The 25,645-nt window shown below is 32.4% G+C and overlaps 4 protein-coding genes and 1 non-coding gene across 8 annotated transcripts; 2 read left to right on the forward strand and 3 right to left on the reverse strand.

Annotated features, from left to right (window-relative positions):
- Positions 1-3,097: 3,097 nt before the first annotated feature.
- On the reverse strand, positions 3,098-6,698 carry LOC547851 (calnexin). Its single transcript, NM_001248187.2, has 6 exons — positions 6,553-6,698; positions 6,410-6,479; positions 3,977-5,106; positions 3,809-3,880; positions 3,592-3,705; positions 3,098-3,482 (listed from the first exon to the last, which is right to left on the reverse strand). Exons 1-6 carry the CDS (start codon positions 6,664-6,666, stop codon positions 3,342-3,344), a joined length of 1,641 nt encoding a protein of 546 aa, NP_001235116.1. The 5' UTR covers positions 6,667-6,698; the 3' UTR covers positions 3,098-3,341.
- A 1,902-nt stretch (positions 6,699-8,600) lies between these two features.
- TRNAS-AGA (transfer RNA serine (anticodon AGA)) lies at positions 8,601-8,682 on the reverse strand. The gene has a single exon. It is a non-coding gene; the product is annotated as a tRNA-Ser (tRNA).
- Positions 8,683-11,625: 2,943 nt separating this feature from the next.
- LOC100795008 (calcium-dependent mitochondrial ATP-magnesium/phosphate carrier protein 3) lies at positions 11,626-15,746 on the reverse strand. 4 transcript variants are annotated; one of them, XM_003526864.4, is made up of 4 exons: positions 15,115-15,742; positions 12,911-13,693; positions 12,322-12,412; positions 11,626-12,164 (listed from the first exon to the last, which is right to left on the reverse strand). In XM_003526864.4, the coding sequence occupies exons 1-4, from the start codon at positions 15,476-15,478 to the stop codon at positions 11,972-11,974; spliced, it is 1,431 nt and encodes a 476-aa protein (XP_003526912.1). In that variant the 5' UTR covers positions 15,479-15,742; the 3' UTR covers positions 11,626-11,971. The 4 variants fall into 4 exon arrangements, with proteins under 4 accessions (XP_003526912.1, XP_025984694.1, XP_006581823.1 ...); XM_026128909.2 differs by having other exon boundaries at positions 12,911-13,764; positions 15,115-15,225; XM_006581760.4 differs by having other exon boundaries at positions 12,022-12,164; positions 12,255-12,412; positions 15,115-15,746.
- A 1,731-nt stretch (positions 15,747-17,477) lies between these two features.
- On the forward strand, positions 17,478-20,492 carry LOC100795540 ((+)-neomenthol dehydrogenase). Its single transcript, XM_003526865.5, has 4 exons — positions 17,478-17,699; positions 18,291-18,552; positions 19,270-19,464; positions 19,730-20,492. Exons 1-4 carry the CDS (start codon positions 17,542-17,544, stop codon positions 20,123-20,125), a joined length of 1,011 nt encoding a protein of 336 aa, XP_003526913.3. The 5' UTR covers positions 17,478-17,541; the 3' UTR covers positions 20,126-20,492.
- Positions 20,493-22,265: 1,773 nt separating this feature from the next.
- On the forward strand, positions 22,266-24,198 carry LOC100500495 (uncharacterized). Its single transcript, NM_001248250.1, is given in 5 exon segments — positions 22,266-22,371; positions 22,455-22,562; positions 22,659-22,785; positions 23,820-23,888; positions 23,981-24,198. Coding segments are annotated over 5 exon segments (549 nt in total). The 5' UTR covers positions 22,266-22,273; the 3' UTR covers positions 24,128-24,198.
- The last annotated feature ends 1,447 nt before the right edge of the window (positions 24,199-25,645 follow it).

The following is a 25,645-nucleotide window of genomic DNA, read 5'->3' on the forward strand; positions in this document are numbered from 1 at the left end:
AGATCAAAACAAAGGAGCTTCAGATTCTATTGTCAGAGTCAAAGTCATGCAACATTCAAATTTCCTCAAGTATAAGAAATTTATAAAAAGATCAACAATAAAAATGCACAAAAAAGTCATTGTTCAAATTTTATCAAACCCAAGAAATTGATAAAAAAAATCAACAACAGAAATTCATGAAACAAGCCTTTAAGACACAAATCTGGATCAAAACATAAAGCAAAAAAACACTTCAGATTCTATTGTAAGGGTCGAAGTCATACAACATACAAATTTTCTCAAGTTATACAAAAATCAACAATAAAATGCATGAAAAAAGTCTTTGAGACAGAGATTTACATCAAAATTCAAAACATAAAGCAAAAGAAGTTTCAAATTTTGCTATCAAAGTCGTAGTCGCATTAGAAAATCTCACAAAAAGGGTTGCAGTTGTAGATGAAAAAGTTGTGGTCAATGGCGACACCAAAGCTCCTAGAGTACTAGTTGAAGGAGGTGAAGGAATGGGAAGCGGCGAGTTGGGTGATATAGGATGTCTCGGAATCTAGGGTTTTTGGGGTTTGAGACATTAGGAAATAAATCTAGGGTTTTTGGATTTTTGAGATTTAAATCAAAATCCAAAACATAAAGCGAAATAAGTTTCAAATTTGCTATCAGGGTCGTAGTCGCATTAGAAAATCTCACAAAAAGGGTTGTGGTTGTAGATGCAAAAGTTGTGGTCAATGGCAACACCAAAGCTCCTAGAGTACTAGTTGAAGGAGGTGAAGGAATGGGGAGCGGCGATTTGGGTGATATAGGATGTCTCCTTGGAATTTAGGGTTTTGGGGGTTTGAGACATTAGTAAATAAATTTTACTAAGAAGGGCGATGAGAAAGAAGGGTGGGGTAGAGAAAAACGAAAAAAAATCTTAGTTAATGATTTAAAATTCAAAATAGGCTAAAATATATACTTTTGGTTGTTTATGTTAATTTAAAGATTCATTTTTTGCCTTTTATTCAAACAAAATCATTTTAGTCCTTTAGCTTTTAAATTTGAGCCATCTTGGTCACTCTATCAACTTGAAAGTAATGTCAGTAGTATTTTACATTTTGAGGTGGTTATAAAAGAAACTTTGCAATTGTTTAAAACCACTTATAAGTTAAAGAATAAAAATGACTCAAATTTAAAAGTTAAAAGACAAAAATGGTTCAAATATAAAAGTTAAAGGGCCATGAACTAAACTAATAATTTACGTAAAGTTTTTCCTATTATGATGAATAAAAATCTCCTCCATAATATCTTTATTTACTTTTTAAATTTTTTTTTTGTGCTCATGACATTGATTTGAAGTATTCATCAGCTTTATCAATTACTAATATAAGTTGGGGAACCTGATTGACCACCTTATGGGGTCTCTCTTCCCAATCACATTTTTTTTTTATTCACAAGACTCAAACATGATATTCTGCTTAAAGAAACCAAACAGAGTTTCACTCAAATCAATAACTTGTTGGTTATTTATTTTATAATATATTTAATAAAAGAATTTTTTAAAAAAAATGTATAACAACAACAACAACAATAATAATAATGGACAACTATGCTCATATGTACTGCAATTATTTATTTTATAATTTGAATACTGATATATTTTATGTGAAACTATATGTGATATATGAAGTTTTTTTTGGATAAATAGTCATTTTGGGAAGAAAATGAAGATTAAATTATATTTTATCCTTAAATAAAACGAAATTTGAGATTTGACAAATTAGTCCAATTAAAATTTACTGGCATTTTCATTTTAGTCTAATGAAAACTTAATGATATTTTGGTCCAATAAAAACTTACTGACATTTTGGTCCAATTTATTAATAGTCATGTTGACAATCATTTTTGTCTCTTTATGTCATATAAACTCTTTCATTAACCGTAATAGACAAAAGTTAATGGATTGATGAATTTGTTACACTTTTTTCACTTTCAATGACTAAAATTTGAATTTTCATCTCCTAGAGACAAAATTATTAATGTTTTACACATTTAGAAAAAAAATGATTTTTTTTTTAAGAGAACCAACTCATAGGCTTTCATTAAAAATACTAGAGGAAATATAATGCGGAATACAAGTGATATATGAAGCTTCTTTAAAAAAAAAAAGTGATATACGAAGCTATAAGTAAACGTTCTTCTCTCACACAGTGCTGTTTTGTTTTTTGGGTGGGTATAGGGACAGGTTGCTGACATAGGATGATACATAGTAGGTGATAGTTGGTATGGGTATGTTTTATGGTGGAATTTTTTGTTTGGCACTAATGGTTTCTATTGCCCCTGGGTATGACTTAAGTAGTTATAACTAGGGTATTCTTGCAACAAGCTACATGATGTTGCGGGATGGGATGGGCCAATTCCCAATGACATTGGGTACTTCTGGTACCGAAATATATTTGTCCTCATATATATATATATATATAGTTTTTGCCGAGCAAAAAAAAAAGTATAACGTTCTAAAATGAATTTACCTTTAGAGTAAATAAATTTGTATATACTTTTAATTTGAGAGTAATTGCATCGATGATCCTTTGAAGTTTTTACTTATTACACTGGATGTTACTTCGTTCCCTAACATACAACAAATACCTTAATTTATTGCCTCGTATATCACTCGGCATCCCTTCCCTTCACTATTTTTTAGTGAAGGAGTTTGATGGAATAATCTTATTTTTTTTAATGTGTTTTTAATTGCTCATTTGCTCAGAATAATTAATAATGTCACACAAATTAATAAGGAATTAAAAGCACTATTAGAAAAAAAAAATTAAAAGACCCTGCATTCTGCGGTGCCAGCTGGTCTCTCAATGGGCCATTTGCACGGAACTATATTGTTTTTCCTTTGTTCATAATCCATTATTGACAAAAATCTATATAAACTATGTTTGAAGTTTACATTAACGCATATAATAAACTATTAGCCACATTACAAAAAATTAGTTGCTACTCTTATCTGCAAATACACAGTAATAAAAATGACGAAAAATTATCATTATTCTATTGCATTATAGTAGGTATTAGAATAGGGATTTTCGATTAATTATGGAAAGGTAGCTAGGCATTAATCTGCGTTAAAAACAGAATCCATTAATAGAAAAATAATTGTACAACTTCAACTAGCTCAAACACTCGAGTCTCCAAAAACAGGAGAAGATCTACACCCCTGAAGCAAATAATCTTTTCCTTTTCTTAAAAGGAAGAAAAAAGAAAATACTGAAAACAGAGTGCACCTAAAATGAAACTAAGCCCAAAATTTATCTGTGGTGATGATGATACTAAACAGGGCGCCACTTTAAAATAAAGATTCAACCATTTCAAGTTTCTCGCCTTGGCCTCCGACGCGCAGCATTAGATGCTTCCTCTTTCTGTTTCTCCTTCTCTTTGTTTTCTTCATTCTCTCCACTACCTTGGTTATTGGAAGCTTCTGTGCGTTCTGGTTTCTTCTCCACCTTTGCCTGCACAAGAAGAGGCTTGGTTACGAGATTTAAACGCAATCATAAGGAATAATAATTCCATGAAAGAAATACTCTGAATGAGTGTGGGGAAAATAATTTCACTACTCACAGGTTTCTTGCCACCAAATATGAGTCTGAAGAAAATTGACACGAAGACAACCACAACAGCTACAAGAATTCCAATTGTGAGATTTGGCTGTTTCTCAGCTTTCTCAATGAGATCCTGCAGAGAAGCATCAATTATATTAGGTTCTATACAAATAAAAGTTACACAACGGGTACCAAAAGAGAAGATAGTATTTTGAATATTCTACTTAGGTACTTACGAAAATCTTAGATTTGTGCTCGCTCAAGAAGGGAATATCTGCAATCTTGTACAAGAGGTCAAATACCTTCTTCTGCAAGGTCAGAAATTAACATTATGCATGAGAAAGATAGTTTGGGTGCTTAAGGAGAGTAAAAGAGAAAGAGAAACCGCATAATTCTTTTATTACCTGGAAGCCTGAAATACCATCTGAACCCGTTGCCGCCTCCTCTTCAGCCTTCAGTTTGTCTTTCTCAACGGTAAACTTGGGCTTCCATGTAGTCTCCCGATAGGATTCTGCAACTTTATCATCGTTAGCTATCAGAACATTGTCAAATAGGATGCCATCCTGCATTGTCCAAATCTCAATGCCAATAGCAGCAATAGGCTCAAAATCAGGTTTTGCGAGTTCAAAGTATTCAGGGTTTGGAATCTCGCGAGGCTTCCATATGCCCTTGTAACTGGGGTTATCGATGTAAGGAGCACTCCACTTTCCCTTATAAGCTGGATTCCTCTTCGTTGGCCTCTTCCATTCACCACAACCAGGGGCGGCCTCACACTTTGGGTTTTCAATCTTTGGGGCTTCCCATTCACCATCCTCCTCATCATCCCAGTCTTCTGGTTTAGTTGCCTCTGGGTCATCAATTTCCTCTGGCTCATCATCCAACCATCCTTCAGGTTTCTCTGCTTCTTCATCTAAGATTTCCATGGGTGCATCCTCATCCCAGTCATCTGGCTTCACAGCACTTGGGTCTGGGATTTTGGCTCTTTCGTCCCAGTCCTCAGGTTTCTTATCATCAGGATCAGGGATTGTCTTGGAAGGTATAAGAGGAGGCTCAAAGTCCTCAGAAGACAAGAAATTTGCCTTTTTCTTCTCCTCCCCATCAATCAAGATTTGCAATTCATTATCAGGCTTCAGAATTGCAGTGTACACATGAGTTAGTTTGTCCGATGGGACAGAAGGGGGATACTTGAGATGATGCTCAACATACTCCCCACTCTTTGGGTTCTTATGCTTGAAAATGAAGTGAACCTTGTTTGTAGCACCACACTTATCAGGACCAAACATGATAGAATATGGAGATTCGTTGTCAAATTCCTTTGGTTTCCATCCGCTCTCCTGGGGTCGAAGATATTTAATATATGCACCACCACATTCGAGGCCATTCTGAAGGCGAGTCTCAAACTGAAGAACAACTGTTCCATCCTTAAGACTGACAGACTCGGCAAGTTCTTTGACTATAGCATATTTCCTGGCTTGTTCACTAACAAGAAGTCCATAATCATCATGCCCATCACTCTTGGCATGCTTCCAGACACCTAGAACCCAAATTACAAATCAAAATACATCAAAACTCGGTAGATCATAGTATCTCAAGCAATCTATTTCATTGTTTCAAATATGCACCCCAAAACAATGGAAAGAAATAAAAAAGAAGCATCAAGAAATGAAAACATCTATAACCCAATTTTAAGGACAGTGTGGTCAGGTACTACTATCCAAAAATATAAACAAGTTAAGCATATTTCCGCATGTCATCCTATCAAAGCAATGCCAAGTAGGTAATTTATTAGACTTGTCCATTTCCCTACAAAAATGGTTGGACCAACACAATATGCTTTGTGGAATCAACCTTCAACCATTGCAAAATAAATCCTAGTCAGTGGACTGTTGAATTATTCATGGCTTGAGGATATACAATCCTTTTGCAAAATGCACCTTTGCAGCTAGAAAAACAGGAGCCAAATGTTTTACTACATTAAAAAAAAAGTTTTAACTTTGATTCTGCATGTATAAATTGAAGTATACGTCAAACATTATAATTATTATATAATACATTGTCAACGAATTCTCATTATTGCCACCACAAATTTTCTTATATTTTTTCAAGATTTTTCAAAAAGAATCCTTCAGTTCAAAAATTTATAATTAGGTTTGGGACTTTGGGTCCACATAATTTTAAAAATAATTCCAACGGGGCCCCCCCTAATATAGCTTATATTTTTTTATATGTGCATACAAAGAGAGAGAGGATACGTATCAGATGAGAGTACAATAAAAGTTAATCTTAATTCATACAATCGGATGATCAAAATTAATTTGAGTTAGACTTCATTATCTTGACCATCTATATAAAATCGAATGGTTAGGATTAACTCGTGAGTGTGTGTCTACATATTCATCTTAAGAATGTAAAAATGCACTATACGTAAAGAGATCATTTATAAAAAGTCACCAACATTTATCTTAAGATCTAATGGTTTATGAATTTATGTTGATTTTATTCATTTATCAGAAATAGTCAGATGATCTTACCAGGGGTGTATATGTATGGACAGTTAACCATTTATAATATAAATGAATTACAAGAAACCTGTTTGCAAAATCTATCAAAAAGCACGTGGACCTACACACTAGTACTAATTTAATAACCTTATTTTGAATTGTGCAAAGGAATTGCTGTACTCCTGGTAGAAACAAACCGATTAGAATGAAATGTTCAAACTTCAACTCGTAAAGAATAATAAGTTAGCAACATGAATGTTCAAATAAACCAAACACACGGCTTGGTAAGTAAAGGAAAACAAGAATCAAACAAGACGAATCAGAGAATCTAATTACCATTGTAATCCTCCTTGTCGGATACAATCCACCGTCCATCAAAATCCTCGTCGAACGACTCGTAGAAGATCTAAAGGACACAAACATTCTCGAATCAGAGATCCATCACAACATAACAACAACAACAATAGTATCGGAATTACCGCGTCGTCGGCGTCATCGGAAGCGCGAACGAGGTGAGAGGAAGAGGAAGCAATGAAGAAGAGGATCATCGCCAAGAGCCCCAAAGCCATTGGGATTCCTTTTCGTTCTCCCATTTCTCTTTCTCTCTCAATCGGCAAACCCTAATAATAAGACTGAATTGAAATGAAACTCTGTTTTTCAGAGATCTAAATAGATATCTCGCTCTTGGTAAACGAGAGTGAGAATGTGACACAGCACTTGCGCTTTGTTGCTTTTTCTCTTCCTAGATCTCCTCTGCTACCTGTTTCCACCAATCATACTAGCTGCCACGTGATATTAGCCAATGAGAGATCGCCACGTAGCATTCTCGCGTCATTTCCCTCTCTTCCAGCATATCAAATCCCACACCGCGCTATAAAATTCCATTCTCCTCTATTATTATTTTCTACATTTTTCACAAGGGGATTTTGACTGGGCTTTGTTTCAGGTCCATGGACCATGAGCCTTGGGCTCTATTCATACTCTAGAAAACAAAAATATCCAATCTAAAGGGGGTACTAATGGCCCTACATCAATTGCTCTTCTTCCCTATCTTGGTTTGAAAAACTCCTTTTGTCTCCCATTTCTCTTCGTGACACCCTCTCTCCTTCCTCTTCTCACTTCTTCTTCCCTTACCTTCCTTCTTCCTTTCCTCCTCCTACTTTCTCTTCTCCTTGTGTCCCCCTCTACATTATCCTCTCAACCCTTCCCTCGTGCCCCTCTCTGCATTATCCTAGGTGTTTTTTTTCCTGGTTGCAGCATTCAAGAGACTCATGATTTCGTTCTAGATAGATTAATTCCATTATTTTTTTTGTTTAAAAAAAAAACTAATAACAAAATCACAATTTTGTATTTTTTTGGGCTTTGAAGATCAATCACAATTGATCTTGATTCCATAGTTTTAAAAATCAACCGGATGACTGACCCAATCATAGAACTGGGTCACTGGGTTAGTGATCGAATTGGTGGGTCACTAGTTAATCCGCATGACCCATTTAGTAATAAAAACAATATAGAAATTTTATACCTGTCTTAAAATCTTTCTCCTAACACAATGAAATTTATAAATTTTAAAAAACACAAACAAAATATAAAGAATACAAGTTAAAAAAATGACTATTATCTCTAACCATTAACATCAAAGGTATCAATGACGGTATTTATCAATATTCGCACTAAAATGAAACATAGTTCTAAACCAATCCAAAGTTCCAAACCACACTTTTAAAAAATGATCTGAGTCTACAATTTCATCTACAATTCAATCACAATTATGGTCACTTCTAAATCAATTTAACTCAACAAAAAATGCAATTACAGCCACACAAAAATGTTCGACGGTGAATGAAAATATCAATTTAACTCAAAATCACACATGAAAAAAAACAATGAAAAAGAAAAAAAAATAGTTGGACTCACTTGCAGCTCTGAATAACGTTACAAATGGATTGAGTGAGTCTAACAAGATGACAACAACATGACACCACGATGAGAGGAAGGAAGGAGAGGTTGGCAAGCGGAGCGACGACATAGAGTGACTAAGTGAGACTACGAGAGGAAAAAAGATAGGCTGATAGGATTTCTAAAATTAAAATGGGTTCAAATTAAAACTATGTTGCTTCAACTATAATCATACACAAAAAAAAAAAGTGACCCACTCCGAGTTGATGGATCACCAGTTTGACCGCAAAACTGGTCAAGCCAATCTGGATTGCTTCGAATGAAAAATATAATCGATCGAACTTGTGATTCAACCTAATCCAACCACTAGGTTGTGGTTTGATGTGTTGGACTGGACAAGTGGTGGTGCAAGTGAAAAAGTGATATGAATATACAATCACTTTATACCTTCTACTTCTAATTTCTGTGAAAAAATTGTCCAAGATAAAAACATTCTTTCAAGAGCTAAGTGAAAACAACACGCATCTCAAAAGAAAGAAAGAAACGATTAACATAAATAGAAGGTTCAGGAAAAAAAAAAAAAAAAAAGTAAACAGAAGGTTCAGTAAATAAAACGTAAAAATTAAAACGTGAACGGCAGGATTCGAACCTGCGCGGGCAGAGCCCACATGATTTCTAGTCATGCCCGATAACCACTCCGGCACGTCCACCCTTATTAAGGGTCTTTGCATTTCCGCTAATAAGTTGACTTAATTCTCTATCTTAATTTCTAAACTACATTATCAACAAAAAGATATATATAAGAGAAAAAAATATAAATTGAAAGTGTAAAAAGTTTTAAATAATTATCCAATTATTATCCACCTTTTAAAATAATTCAAACATTAATATGTGATTGATTAATAATATATAATTATTTTATTTTGTTTATACATATTATTATGAATACAATATCAGTAACTTCCCTCATCAAAATTTTAATATATTTTTCACCTAGTTGTCTTAAAATCACTGCATTACATTAATTTAATAATCGCAAAAACATTAGTTTATATTATTACACTTGAATTTCACACACACACTCGCATGACTGAAAAAATAGTCCTTACAAAAATCTGTTGGAAGTTCTTCTTTCTGAAATAAAAACATGTCAAATGAAAAATGAGTATTTCATAATTTCTGATTCAAAATGGGAAGTAAGACAAATAATCAACAATTTTTTTTTTACCTTCTCCGGGTTATATTGGATAATAAACCATGGATATTTTGCACCATTAGAGGAACCTTCCCCGGCAAACATTCTTATCTACAAAGTTATGTTCAAAGTTAGAATGAGCTCGATTTATAACTTATGTTCATCATGAAAGAAAAATAAATTAAACATAGGATGGGATATTGAACAACCGTCACAGATTGGGAATAACATAAAATTAGTAGCAAAGTAAGGGGTTACAAGAGTTTATGTAGATTAGTGAACAAGGGAAAGGGGTGAAAGGAAATTAGTTCAAATCATGTTTTCGGAACAAAACTTTCGATTATTCATTATACTACGGGATGAGGTTCACATAATCATTTTTCTTATTTTAATACCTAAGCTAATAATGAAGTTTCAAAGAATCAACTTTCCGGTTGCTTAAAAATGAAATACAAATGTTAATTTTTTATATTTTAACTTAATTAAAGATTACTATGCAATTAAAATTGATTTAATTACTATTTTAGTCTCTAAATTTATAAGTTATGATTTTTTTAGTCCCTAAAATTTAAAAATGTATTTTTTAGTCCTTAAATTTCAACAAACTATTTTTTTAGCTCCGAGATAATAAATTAACATGTCAATTTTTAATATTGGCGATTTTTTTCCACCTTCTGAAAATTTTAAAATACAAATTCAAAATGAACCACTATTATGATTTAATTTGAAAAATTAATCCATTTTCTTGTAAAATTGGTTTCAACAACTTTTAAAATAAGTATGAAAATTTATCTTTGGTATCAAAACTAGTTTTAAGAAAGATACTATTTTAGTCTTTGAATTTTGTGTATTTTTTTTAGTCCCTAAAATTTAAAATTATTTCTTTTGTTTCCAAATTTTGAAAAATTACTATTTTTAGTTTCTAGCATAATAAATTGATACTTTGTGATAATTTTTAGTTGATATAAATAATTTTTTATTTTTTAGTCATTTGAATTTGTATTTTAAAACCATATACTAAAAACCGCCATAAAAATATCAATTTATTATATTAAGGATTAAAAAAATTAATTTGTCAAAATTCAGAAACTAAAAAAATCATTTTTAAATTTGAAAGACTAAAAAAAAATATCACTTGAATTCAGAGACATTAGAGTTTGTTAATTTTTTAAATAATTACTTTAAAAATTATAATAAGATAATTTTGAATTAATTGAAAATATAAATTTTGATATTAGAAATTTATTAAAACTAAGCTCATAAAAAAATTAGTATATGAATAAATATCTGGTGGCTATATTAAAAAAGAATTTATAGAAATTCTAAATTATTTTTATAAATTAAAATAAATTTCTTACAAACACTTCCTAAATCTCGTGTGAACCAAAGATCTATTGTCATTTTATATATGAAGACTTTTGGTTAATTGTGCACAAAGCATTTTTATTTATTATTATTTATGAAAGCAATGCTCCAATCGTGTACTGGTACATATTCTTTTTTTTTTTCTTGGTACATATACGCCTTGGTTGGTACCATCATATTTTATAAAAAATCTTATTTATTTTCGTATGTTAATTTTAAACCCACATTACATTTCTTTATCTTTTTCATCTTATATATTGCCAAGTGCTTTATCTACCTGATAGTATCTTTTTTACACTTGTCATTATTTCGTCCTTGCCTCCTTTCCAACTTCTTTTAGAATATTGTTCTATTTTAATTTTATCTAAAGCAAAAGAATAATAATATTCTTCTTGATGATGGGGATAAGCATATATCTTCATAACAAAATACTTTTTTAGGGGAGGGAACCATTTGAAATTGAAATGTAATTTATTATTATTTTTTCATTTGATCTCTTTAGCGTACATTTAAAATCACTGCATTGTGTTGAAAATTGTCGGATTTCCACCCAAGAACCTTTGTATATGGAGAGGATTTATATGCTGGAATCGTAGTAGTATGCCCACCCATAAGCCGAGCAAAGGAACAAAAGCAGGATATGGAGAAAGAAGAGAATGAAGATGATGATATAACTAAATACAGTTTTGGGAAACTATGCTACATCCTTCTTCCCTGATTTGAAGAGAGATGTAAGACAAGGCAAGTCATAAAGGCACAAGGAAGGTGACGCCTTTCTTCCGGATTCAATTCATTGAATAGAACGTGTACTGGTAATTTAGCTAGTTATGTTACAACACAATTCGCACTTTAACTCAAAAAAGTGTGTGCACGTTTTTTTTCCTTTTTTTGATACACAATAAGTGTTTATTGAATTTGATTGCTACGTATGGTAATCATTTATGTTTGTGTTTCTTTCTACCAAGAGATTTTATGTAATTTTGAATATTTAGCTCAAACCGCTGTAAAATTCTAAATTTCCAGCAGGAGTTAGCGGTGACTACTGACTAACGAACGCACCGTAGAAAGGTATTTAGCCATCTACGATACAACATTAACTCTTCATCAACATGTAGTTAAGCATGGGGAAATACTTTGAGCTTCTGACTACAAAATCGTGTTTTAAGATATATAACGAATGATTTCTAATATAGCCCTCTTATCGCCACCATCAGCAATTAATGACTTAATAAAGTATCATCAGCATAATTGCTTCAGCAATAAAAATAATAATCAAGCTCAACCCTGTGGTATGGTCTATCCAGTGAACGAATTTTACTAACAATGTGAATTTTCACAACTCTGCAAGTACCTTGTGCGGTTGTGCCTAGAACTAAGCATACTTGAAACGACTTCTTTGTTGTCTGGAACATCTTGTGATTGTACGGTAGATAAAAACTCTAATCCAGATCCAGAGTCTTCTTCAAACTTTCATAGACCACATAAGTAATGCTTGCAGCTGGCACAACTTTGAGGAGATTTGGAAAGAGTCCCTTGTAGAAACCTATAAAGCCTTCAAGCTGAAAAGTTCTCCGAAAGGCATCAAACATTCCCTTGTAAGCATCGGAAGTGTTGGAAGGTTGTGCCTGCAGTCTGAGAAGGATGGTAATGTAATATAATATTGTCAGCAAAGAACAACCATAACATAACTAGAAAACCAGCTTTAAGGTACACAACTGATACCATCCTTCACTCCATCATTTCTTTGGGGAAGAACAGAGAAACAACAGTAATACTGACAGCATTGTACCTTGTTCGAATAACCTGCAATGGATAGACACAAGTAGCTCCAACAGCCCCAGAAATTGTCCCACATCCTAGTTGTACTAGAGGACCAGGTTCTATGAAGGAGAAAAAAGAGTAAAAGGTCTCACTCCAAGGACCAAAAATTTAAGAGTCAATCTATAGTATAAAAAAAAAAGAAGAAAAAGTCGAAGCTGTTATTACAAATAAAAACATCAAGTTTAGAAGATTAGATTATTTCAATAATCGATTATATGTACAATCGATTATAATTAAATTAGTTTTTGTTTAGGCAAGTTTGTTTGGATACAACACAAAAGTAGTTTTTACACAGTAAATTACAAAAAAAAATCAGTATGTGTGAAACTGAAAGAGAAAAAAGTGGTTCACAAATTTGGGAATAACGTTTTTTTAGGGTGAAAGACAAGCTTCAAAGGTCTGATGCATGAAAAACATTTTTTTTTTCAAAAATAAGTTTTTCTCCAAATTTCAGCTGATGTCCCAAACATGATTATTTTTCAGACAATTTTCTTTTTTTCTCTCAAAAACAAATTTCAGCTGTCCCAAACACCCCAAGGGCTGCAGTAATAACATACCACTATCCTGAAGAATATATCTCTTGGATATATCTTTCATGGTATCATAAGCAGTGAGATCAATGGCAGCATAAGGAATCATGCCAAGCAGAGATGGAACAAGCCCTCTGTAGAAAGCTCGAGGTCCCTCTTGAACCCATATATTCATTGTAAGTGTTCCCAGCTTAGGAACCTTTCCACCTTCAGAGGGACAAGTCTGTAACCTAGTTTTAATGAGATCCATTGGATAGATAGCAGCCTGTGCAATTGCACCAGCCGTACCACCTGCAACAAGCCTACCAGCTGTACCAATATCTGACTTGTTGCCGTGGGCCTCTCCAATAACTTTTTTCAGCATTTCAAAAGCATAAAATTTGATGGCACTTTCTGGTGATACCTTCACAACATTCAATCCATTACCTCGGAAAAATCCTAACAGACCATCTTGCTTCCATATCTTCGTTACTGCTGGCATGATGGAAGCAGGTTCGCTTTGAACTTGTAAGACCACCTTCAGACGATCAAGAGGAGCAGTTGCTGTACGAGAAATACCTCCTGCTATTCCACCAGCAAGAAAATATTTGCTCCGGTTCACGTGCTTGCTGATGCCTTCGGGAATGACAGCTTGCTCTCCAATGTCAACAAGGCACACCCTCTCCCAATGATGATATATGTTTTCAATAGTTGCTTCATGAGGGTAAAGTAGAAGAAAATCTCTCCATTCTTCAAAAGTGATAATTCCATTGTTATCCTTATCAACATGCTCCACAAAGTGAGCAAGCTCCTCATCATTCATTTCAATACCTGCAGCATTGAAGCTGCACAGGCTTATGACAAATACTATCGGGCTGAAAAACAAAAAAGCATGGAAAAAGCTTCCGCAAAAGGCATAAAGAATATTAGAATACCATCTTCAAAATCCACTTAAAGAACAAAGACTAGAGCAGGTTATTGCACACCAAAAACTAAGCAAGCAAAGAAGTAAAACACATTACGGAATCCATCATGAAAAATTGAACCAGCCTCCCCAAATCTCAAGCATCATGCAGATCCAAAGAATGACCCCAAACTAAAAATATACACACAAAAAAATGCACAGGACATCAGTAAAAGAGACACATATCAAGGCGAATTCACCAAAATTGTGAAGGAATATAAAACATCTCAAGTCTCTCAAAATTCTTCGAACATAAATACATAATCGTTCTGACTGGCAACAAATGTCTGTCAAAAAACAAAAAGCAAACCTCTTCCCTATCACAGAATCCACAAATCTGTTTCCTACCAAAAACAATCTTACCTTATACTCATAGAAACATATGTTATCAGCCAGCAAAAACATCAAATGCCAATGTCTTACTTACCTTAGTGTCTGGGTAAACTTCTATATATAAGCACTTATACGAGAAAAAAATAAAAAAGTAAAATGAATTAAGTGTGTGTTTGGTTTGTATTTTCATTTTTTGTTTTCATTTTCTGAAAACTGTTTTCATTTTCAAAAGATTAGAATTTTGAAAACATGTTTGGTTTAACTTCTTGTTTTCTGCTTTCAAGAAATAAAAACACTAAAAATGTGTTTTAAAAAAGAAATGTATTTTTAGATTTGCTTAAAATTACATTTCTTGCCACTGCATTTTCATTTTACCCAAAATGAGGTTCCTAGTTTCAACTGAAAAACGAGATTTTATTGTTTTCTGTTTTTAGTTCGTTCGAAAAAATATTTTCACTGAAAATATTTTCAAAAATCCAACCAAATGCATTTTCATCACCATTTTCTATTTCCAGTAAAAATGAAAACAATATTTTTAAAAATCCAACCAAACCCATTTCCATCACCATTTTCTATTTCAAGTGTAAATGAAAACAAAACACAGTGAAACCAACCACCCCCTAGTTAAAATGAGGAAGTTAAAAAAGAGAATTTCCAAAGTTAAGTGCAAAAGTTAAATTCACTTTTTATTTTCTTATTCAGTAAGTGTTTTATCCACAAGCATTATCCAAAAGCAAGTATCAGAAGCACGATTTAATGCCTCCTCAAACCTGCCATAACTAATAAGTACCATCCGGTTATCAGATTTTATATTTAAAAAGTCTTATTAAAGTAACTTAAAATGATAAAAAAAATAAATTTACTCTTGAACACTAACAAGTAATAACTGTAGCAATTTGAGAACAACATTAGTACATTACAAATTAAGAGAGAACTAAAAACTAAATAGAACTACCGGCTTTAAGAAGAGCTTCGTAGAGCTCTTCAGGAAGAATGGTGCCGTCGTGTTCAACATCAATGGATTGGAAGATGCGGTAAAGCTCCAACTCCTTGTCGTCCATGTAGCGGCGAAACTCGTGGTACTCGACTCTGCCGTCGCTGTTGGCGTCGCAAACCTCGCAGAGTTCCCTCGCGTACTTGTACTCCGGCGGAATCTGCAGCGCCGACAGCCCAGCCTCTATCTGGGCGTAGTCCAAGTAACCGTTGTTCGCGGCGTCGAAGAAGTTGAACAGGCTCCGAATACGAACCTCCCTCTCCTCCTTCGTCTCCCCCAGCGCCACAAGCACGTGATCCATCGAAACGACGCCGGTCCCGCTCATGCGACCATTGCAATTTCAGATCTGACGAAACGCGGTGTCGTAAACGCGGAGAGAGGGAAATTAGTCAGAAGCTGGTTTGGTTGGAGTTGGAACAGTGGAGAACTGTGGAGATCGAGAAACGACAGATGGATGGAACTGGAAGTTGTTGTACCAGTAATTGTGATTTGTGACGGTTTTTCGGGTTTTTGCTTCGGATTTTTATTCCATAAATAATATATGGTTTGTTTTGTTGATGTGTTATTGGTATTTTGCACGAGGATTGATAAGGAAAGGAGCTGAGTGAGAGTGGGGGCAAAAGGGGAATTTTATTGGATATTCCGCTCCAACATTCTGGCCTGCCTCATCCATTAAGCTTTTTACTGCTTTTCAACATTCTTAAGTAAAACGTTAATTTAATTGATATAAGTTCTTATCACGTGTGTAAATCCGTTGTCGGTTATATTATCCATCAATTTATCACAAACATTATTAAATCAGTTTTTGGTAAAATGGGAAATAAAAGACAAAAAATTACAAAGCATCATGTTAGATAATTTGAATCCTGATATTAAAAACCAAAGTAATTAATGTACAAAGAAGTTAATATCTGTACAATTAAAATTATTAATACGTAGTAATGTATATTTTATTAAGCTAGTTGAGTATAAAACTTATTTAATTTCTCTTTTTCATGAAAAAAATAAAATAATTTTTGAACAAATACATTTAGAATTGGTGCGCACTTACGTAATAAATTAGAATTGGCACAAACACACAATAAATTTAGAATTGGTACACAAGCATATTGCTGTGTTAATTTGCAACATAAATTTTGAACCTACCAACCTCGGTGTTTTGTTTGTATCAAACAAAGAGATACGATACAATCCGTAATAATTATAAGATGCTTTTAAGTAATTTATGTCTCTTGTCAATTATTTATATTATAATTTTAAAATTATTTTTTTTTCTTAAGAATATATAGGTAAAAAATTAATGCATCTAAAAATTAGAATAAAATCTTATAAAAATGGATAAATAAATTTTTTAAAAGGTTTTATAATTAAGAAAATTAAGAAGAGAGGGAGTATTTTACAAAAAAAATTACCAAACAAACAGATACAATATGATATAAATTGGAAAACTTTGATAGAGTACATCTTTACTGATTTTTTGAAGTTGGTGGCATTGAATTGTACTCACAACTTGGTCAGTTGGTTGTGTTTCCGAAGTGGAGGATAACATTAGGAGTATGCGCCATAACAAAAAAGTTCATTCATATCTTTTACAGTAATAACTTTAAAATAAGACAAATGCTAACTAAACACCGGTTAGGCAACTAAACAACTAAGCAACTTAAAGTAGAATATCAGTTAAGGATAATTTTTCTCCCTAAAATATGATTTTTATTCACATAATCAAAAATTAAATCACATTAAAAAATCCAAAATTACTACTCATTTGAGTTACACCTTATGAGCTAGGGTTTATCTTTCAATAATTATCATACGTACTCTAACTATAACTATTCGACTTACTTAAGCATAAATCTTATATGCACGTGCCATGATGTCTTTCTTGGAAATGTTACCTTTAATTCTCTCAATGGTTTATTTGTAACATTTAATAAACTTGACTTTCTTGAAAATGTAAACTTTGATTCTTTCAATGGTTTATTTGTAGAAAAAAAAAGTAAAATTAGTTGAGAATTAATGAAAATTTACTGTTATTAAAAAAAATTATATCTTTGCATATTTTTCTGATATAAATTGTCATAAAAAATTGTTATATTGATAGTATTTTTATATTTTCTATGCTTTTATTATTTCAAAATTAAAATAGAAATGATTTTAAAATTTAAAAGTTAAAATAAAATGAGTCTATTTTAATTTTGAAATAATAAAAGAGTATAAAATAGGTAAGAAATGGGCATAAGGATGTGGGGGCAAAAATTAGTTGATCTCTAACCTAAAGTGGTTCTATTTGGTCAACATAGGTGCTTGGACCAACAACGTGGCATGCATAGGCACCAATTTGCTCCGTGGCATGCGGAGAACGTATGTGATGCAAATTACATCTCTTCCATGCTCAAGGTCCCAGTAACTCCAAGAACATCCAACATTCAATTTATCCAAAAAGAGATAGAGAAGATGGGGCACAAAGAAAAATCAAAGGACCGAAAAGAAAAGAGATTGCAGCAAATTTCTCTTATGAGAACCATTCCTTATTCTGACCACCAGAGGTTTGATGTCCAATGTGTTTATATTAATTTTTTTTATTGTATAATTAGACTTTAATTGAGGTTTCAAAAGAAGCCGGGGGACTGCAATTTCGGCCATTTTAAAATTTTCATTATTGTATAGCACTGCTCTTGTAATCGTGGTTACATTTATCCACAATATCCTGCCATATCAAGGATCAAGGATTACAACCAAACTCAATCTGCCCGCAACTGTAATTTAAAACCTTGACTTTAATCTAATTTTGCTTTGTCGTCATAATAAGCTCATAGTTGTTAAAATGCTTGATTATATAGAATTTATTAGGTGATATGAGACTATTATTTGTCTCAACTAATTTTCATATGTGATATAATCAGGTATTATTAATTATTTTTTATAAATTTAAAAACTAAAATACATGACTTGAAAATTGGTTAGGATTATAAACATGTGATAGTATGAGACTACCTTGTGATTTCTTCTAACCAACTATGTAGATTGAAATTTTGGATGCTGAGAAGTTAGACCCTTCATCTTCATATGTCGTTTGGACATAAGATTCACATAATATATTTGCCGTGTCATTATTTTGTGTAATTGGGTATGCGTAGGTGGTGGTCTAAGGAAACTATTGCTGTGGTAACTGGTGGAAACAGAGGAATTGGGTTTGAGATATGTAGACAACTTGCTGATCATGGAGTGACTGTTATATTGACGTCAAGAGACGAAAGTGTTGGTGTTGAATCAGCTAAGGTCTTGCAAGAAGGTGGCCTCACGGAGGTGGCTTGTCATCAACTTGATATATTGGATCCTTCATCCATCAACCAATTTGCTGAATGGATGAAGGAAAATTATGGTGGTGTTGACATTCTGGTCAGTTTCTAAAACGTAATTACTTCCTTGCAATCTTATTGCTTCTTGAATTAGTATCATATCCTATAGTTTTTGTCCATTTTTTAGTACATCTCGGGACTAACATATTTTCTCAACATCCACGGCCTTCCAATTATGTTAAATGGATAACATTTTGCTTCCATTTGTTCGTATTTCGTCTAGGTAAACTAAGCATGGAGTTTTTGTGTATTGAGAGTAAAATTAACTTTTTTTGGCGTGTGTACAAGTGTACAAACTACTTAACGTGGGTTTGGATCACTGATGGGATAATCCGAAATACTTCTGCGGTGGACTGGTCTCGGGCTTCATGTTGCTGCAAGTCCACTGGAAAAACAAACAAGCACTTAAATCCTCACAATTAAGCTAACCTTAAATAAATTTATTTATATATTAACTAAGATAAACAATGAATTACTTATCTTATCTATTAAAAGTAAAATATTAGAATTATTTAATTGTAAGCTTTGATAAATGATTTTGCAATTCAAAAGTTTAGAAAATTATAAAGATTGATAATTTTTGTTACATTAGAAGCTGAGGTCCTGTAGTAGACAAAGACCCGTTGAAAATGTTTTTTTTTATTATTATTTTAGAAATGCCGTCAATAACTTTTAAATTATGAAAATATATTTGAAAAAAAATAGAAAAACCATAATTCTATCACATGGTTCTAAGCAATAATAGCGTTACTTGCAGGTAAATAACGCTGGTGTCAATTTCAATCATGGGTCTGAAAACAATGTTGAAAATGCTCGCAATGTTATTGATACAAATTATTATGGCACCAAGAGCATGATTGAAGCTATGATTCCGTTGATGAAGCCATCCGCTGCTGGTGCTCGTATTGTAAATGTGAGCTCACGTTTAGGTCGATTAAATGGCAAACGAAATGTAAGTAAAAACACTCTACTCTACATATGTTATTACAGTATAGTTTTTCCTATATAACTAAACAATGTTTTAGTAATTGAGCTTTATCTTTAATTCCCTCTTATCAGGGATAAGCTAAACATGTTTGGAAATTTTCTTTTTCTTAGTAGTTGCTTTGAGATTACAATGTGGGACCATTGGTTTTTGGTGTTTTTTTATATTGATAAATGTTAGTTTTGTTAGAATGTTATATGCAAAACTGATTTATAAGTTTGGGGAGTAACAGAGAGTAGAAAATGATGCTTTGAGGGAGCAACTAAGTGATGAGGAATCCCTTACAGAGGAGCTGATTGATGGAATGATATCTAATTTTCTACAACAAGTAGAAGATGGAAGTTGGAGATCACAAGGGTGGCCTCATAGCTTCACTGATTACTCGGTGTCAAAACTTGCGATTAATGCCTATACAAGGTTTTTGGCAAGGAAGTTTTCTGTAAGGCCAGAGGGTGAAAAGATTTACATTAACTGTTATTGCCCTGGTTGGGTGAAAACTGCTCTAACAGGTTATTCAGGAAGTGTCACACTTGAGCAAGGGGCTGATACTGCGGTTTGGATTGCCCTTGCTCCTGATCAAGCAATTACTGGGAAATTCTTTGCAGAAAGAAGAGAGATTAACTTTTAGGGTCCATTCTTTGAGTTGAAAGAGAACGGAAAAAAAGAGAAATAAATAACAAAATGAGATGAGATCCACACTTTTATCTTCTACTTTAATTAAAAACTTTTATTCCCTTTCTTTTCACTTACCGAATGGACCCTTAAAAGGGTTAGTGGATTGACTTGCTACTAGCTACCACCTAATTGCAAAGGAAAGGAAACTTAGAAGTCATATGATAACTTAAGGTCTGTGTGTTAAGAGCAAGCAACACATTATAAGAGACTAGATGTTATGATAGATGGCCAAATAGTCCATTAATGATTTAATGTGACATTGGAATGGTATTTGTGACACAGTTTGACCAAATTAATGTCATTCATCAAGCATAATTTCATCACCAGCAATTTGAAGTTTTCCCCCCCTACCATATCATGTTGTGAGACATTTCTTCAGTGGTAAGTTCATTGTTGGAGTATCTCTAGGAAAAACATGTACTAAAATATGATAAAAATATGAATTTAGAAGGGAAAAAAGTCTACTTGATTTTTTAATTAGAAATTTTATAATGTTTTAATGTTTGAAAAAGTTATTTATAAGAATAAAACTAATAAATGAATGTGATTTAAAGTAAATAAATTGATGAGTTTTCTTCTTTATTAGTAGTTTAACCCAAATTTAGCTCACCTAAAATTTTTTGAAAAAAAAAATAATTTAACCCAGATTTAGTATAAGAGAATATTTACAAAAGGGTAAATTTTAAAAATTAATTAAGATGATTTTTTAATTAAGATGTTTATGAGCAAAAAAAAGACAAATTTTAAGGATCATTTGAGATAAATTTAAAGTATAAAGTATTTTTATAATATTTTATTTACATGTAAAAATAAAATAATATTGAATAATACAAAAGAAATAGGAAAGTTAATAAGATTAAACTGGTTAAGTGTATAAAAATATGAATTTAATTTATAGATAGTATCAATTTAAATTTCTTTTACAAATGTACCTAATAAATATTCGCCATATCGTCATATTATCTTAATTACCATGTATTTGGAGGCAAATTACAAACACAATAACTTGTTTGGACTCTCATCAACAATGCATATTTAAGATAAAATCTAGTAATCTACTAGTGTGTTTGGTTATGAGGTGAGCTGAAAAAAAAAATTGTTCACGTTCATAGAACCACAACTCTTTATAATTTTCATATTTTCATGTAAAAAATGTGACCTTTGTCGGTTTGTGGTGTTACCATGGAACCAAATATACTCTACATCAAAACCCAAAAAAAAAATTGTTGAGTAATATCACCTCAACTTGCATTTACTCAAAAGAAAATGAAGCCACAACACAATAAATGAATTTGGAGACAAACTACGAGTATGCTTGAAAATCTGTTGGAGGGACACTAAACTTAGGTTGGTCAATGCATCTACATCCTTACTTCTTCGTTCATAAGTTAGATTTGCAATGAAACATGTACGATTATATTTTTAACGGTAAATTACATATGCATTACATCTGAATTTTTCTTTCTTTTCACTTTTTGTTCAACCAAACAAAAAGAAATAAAATGAATTTATATTAAATATGTGGAATACATTAATTGTAAAAGAAATTAAACGCTCAGTGTACACTTATTGCAAATATAAATTAAGTTTAATGCATTAGTAAGTTCCTGAATTTTTGAAATTTTTAAATGAAGTCCTTAAAATAAAACAAAACCATAATTTAGTCCCAACCTTGTAATTGCTTGTTTTTTTTTACTGCTTGTACAAGTTTTACTAGTTACTAGACACTAAATTATAATAATTATAAAAGATCTAAAAGCTTACGTATAATTTTTTTAAATTTAGAGACTTAATTACAAATTGTTGAGCCTACAAATTAAAATAAAAAATTTTGGATGATAAAAAAAATTTAAATTTATTAATATTAATTATTTTTTTTAATTTTGATGAATTAGATAATTGATTTATAAAATAATGAAATTCTAATGGTTGAAAACTTGGCAAGTCACGCCTTGTTAATTTAACCGACAACCCGAAACAGTGCACTGCATCTGGACTCATCGGCGTTGCTGTGCTCCCAATCCTATTTACACAGAGAGAGCCACTGAAACAAAACAACGATCTAATTCAAGTTTAAATTTTCAGTTCTGTTCTGCTTCTAATGGCGAGTTTCAGAAACGCTGCGATCAACGTCTTCAGAGCGATCAATACTAACAAAGCCACCATCGCTGCTTCCACAAACTCTCTTCACACTCTCAGGTAAGGTACCCTTCAATCACACCTTCACTTCTTCTTCGTTCACCTCTTTTCCCTTTTAACAAAGGTTATCGTTTTTTTTGCAGGCCCCTTTTTTGTTATTCTAGGTCTACCCCTTTCTCTTCCCACACTGAAGCTGAATCCCTGCAAATCGATTTATCTAACGAAGAAAGCAAAAGATGCTTGTTTAACCGGTTCGTTTCTTCTTTTTAAAAGCTTTACGCGTTTTGATTTCTATGGTAAAGCTGTTATTTTTATATCGTTCTTTTATTTGTTTGATTTCTCAACAGGCTATTGTATAGAAGCAAACAACGAGGGTTCCTGGAACTCGATTTGGTCCTCGGGAAATGGGTTGAGGAAAACATTCACTCCTTGGATGAAAATCGGATTAAGGCTCTCATTCATGTTCTCGATCTGGTAATTTATTCGTATTAGAATGTTTTGTTGTGTTGATTTGGGTTCATATTAATTTTGAAATATTAAAATGCTAGAATTGCTCCTTCTGGACTATTTTATGATGTTGAGGAATTTGAATGCCTCTATCTATCTTGAATGTTGGGCTTTTCGGATTAGCATATTTCATTAAAGATTTGTAATGTCTTCCCGTTGCGTGTTGTGCGAATCAAAATTATTTTATGAAAAATTATGAATCAAAATGTTCACTGACAGTTTCTATAAGGGTTGCTTAAGATCTTATTTCCACTTTGTTGAGTTAGAGAAAATTGAAGTTTGGTTCTGTCAGTGATGTCTTGTTGAACTATGTTTTCTGGTTTGAGACTTGAGAGGACGATCCTAATCCAGTTAACTGGCATAAAATATGGAATGAAAGCAAGAGTTATTTGATTTAACTGTTTACAACTACTTGATATTTAGTATGACCGTGAAAGACCTTTAACAATATATAGAGCCTAGTCCATAATATCTCTCGAGTCTACCCATAGTACAGCAATCTGGCTACAGGCATTTAGATATTTTACATCCGAGTTCCTGTTCTGTTTCATGAAAGGGATTTCATTGATTAATTCATTTGTGTTAAGGATCAGAAATTTTTTCAATGGCAATACTTGAATTCAAGTTAATTTGTTTGTTAAGTATTGATGTCTACCTCATTTAAGAGAGGATTTCCATGATTAGAATCTTTGAATGGAAAATGTTGGATCTTCCACTCTTCTCTTTTGTTCACAAAAAAGGATGTGTGATGATTTGCATCAATTCTAGTAGTTGATAGTACATCACATGTAGTGGAACTGGAGTTTCTCAACATTTTCACCGTTGTGGTCATAACTAGATTACACTCTGTAAATTTAGAAGGGTGGGTGAGAACTGAGAAATCATGTATGTGCAATGGTTTTGTTAGAGGATTTACTTTGCCAAGTTCTGATGGAAAATTACAATGGGATTGCAGTTACGTTGATTGACAGTCACTTTGTTACTCTGTTTCTGCTCTGCAGGAGAATCCAGACTTATGGAAGTGGATATCAGGACAGGAGCAACCCCCAGAATCAGTCAGCGCAAACCTGGTGTGTTTCATTTTACGATGAATCTAATTGTTTGGTTGATTTTTTTTTCCTTTGGGTACAATTCTCATGTCAGTCAGTTGTCTATTGCTTAGGTCTTTGCTGCAGTGCGGGAAAGAGTTAAGAAAAACCTTGATATCCATTCTGCTCCTGAAGTAAGAGCAACGCCTGGCCAACCATGGGTAAGAGGCTGGGATGATATCAAGAAAGGACAAGATGGTCCTGTTTCTGGAAATCAGTAGCTTGACATTCAATGATCATACCATCTATTACAATGAATGAAATCCGGTCCACCATTTTTTACTTTGTAACTATAAATAACTAAATAAGGGCTGGGTAACTGCAACTTAAAAGGTTTGTATTAGCTGCTAGAAATCAGTAAAGGGGTTTAAACTGGATGATTGTGACTTTCTTGAAATCTTTACTCTTCATCTGTTTTATATCCAGTAAGTTTATTGTTTAGTGATGTCATTAATGTGGTTTAAGTTTGGTTAGAAATAATTTCAAAGGAATTGATGAGTAAAAAATAGACATGTGTTTCGAAATGATATTCTAAAAATAAATTTAGAAGAATTTTGTTTATATGGTAAAGTAGAATTAATTTAGGTGTAAATAGAGGTGTTTATATATATATATTATTGGTCTCATATTTAGAATTCAATGTTCTTGTAGACTTGTAGCTAAACTTTTTCATTTTTCTTAACATAAATTCTATTCAATGTGGTGTCACCAGCAAACAAAATGAAAAGATTAAAATTAACAAGTCTGGATTATTATATGCTTACATTAATAGTGTGAATAATACGTTTTAGAGCCTTCTGCCCTACTCTTCTTAGAGCTGTGGGTAAATGCTTCTCCTTTCACTCTCCATGCTGACTGGCGCCTACTAGTCTCCATTTTTAAAATCTTAAGTTCACTGTCTCACTTGATCACCTGCAGTACTTTAACAGTTTAACACTATGTGGTGTAGTGCATAATGTAATGGCTGAAAGATCTTGAATAAATAACGTTAAATATCAACAAAACAGTGGAGTGTGACGGAATGTTTTTACTTAATTGTAAAGGACTTCCTGACCTGCCGATGGGTTTGTAACCTTCTATTTTTAAGAGCCTAAACAAAAATGGGTAAAACATGTTATTAATTACTGTAAATAGTTAAATTTATTTTTAGTCTTTAATTATTTTTCTTAGTTTTGATTGTTATAAATTTTAATTTTTCTGGGAAATGATTCCTTTTACTATTTATTAATGATTAATGATTTGTTATACATCTAAACATATAGCAAGGGAGCTGCTGTAAGTATATCTATCTTTTTTTATTTCTAGTAATAAAAAAATACATCTAAACATATGATATTAAATGTTTGCTTAGATCCTAGATTTGATAATTTAGATCTATTGTCACATTACAATTAAATGATAATAGAGATCATTTTCAAGTTTTTAAAATTTTATGAGGATTAGGAAAAATTAAAAAATTGAATTAAATATAATCATGTTTCTAATGACTAAACATCTTTCGGCCAATAAAAATTAGAGAATAACGAGCATGAGCTACCCTAAAGCATTTTATCTACGAAGACCTGTTGATGGATAGGTTAATAAATACTACTATTTGTCATCTAATAATACTTTTTTTTTAAAGAAAAATTGTACTATTTTTTTATGTTAATAATATAAAAATATTTATCATTATCTATATAATTCGTATTAATTTTATTTTTTTAGCTTAAAAGGTGGTGATGGTAGAAGTAATAATA

This window comes from Glycine max, chromosome 6 (assembly GCF_000004515.6).
Source record: "Glycine max cultivar Williams 82 chromosome 6, Glycine_max_v4.0, whole genome shotgun sequence".
NCBI lineage: Eukaryota > Viridiplantae > Streptophyta > Magnoliopsida > Fabales > Fabaceae > Glycine > Glycine max.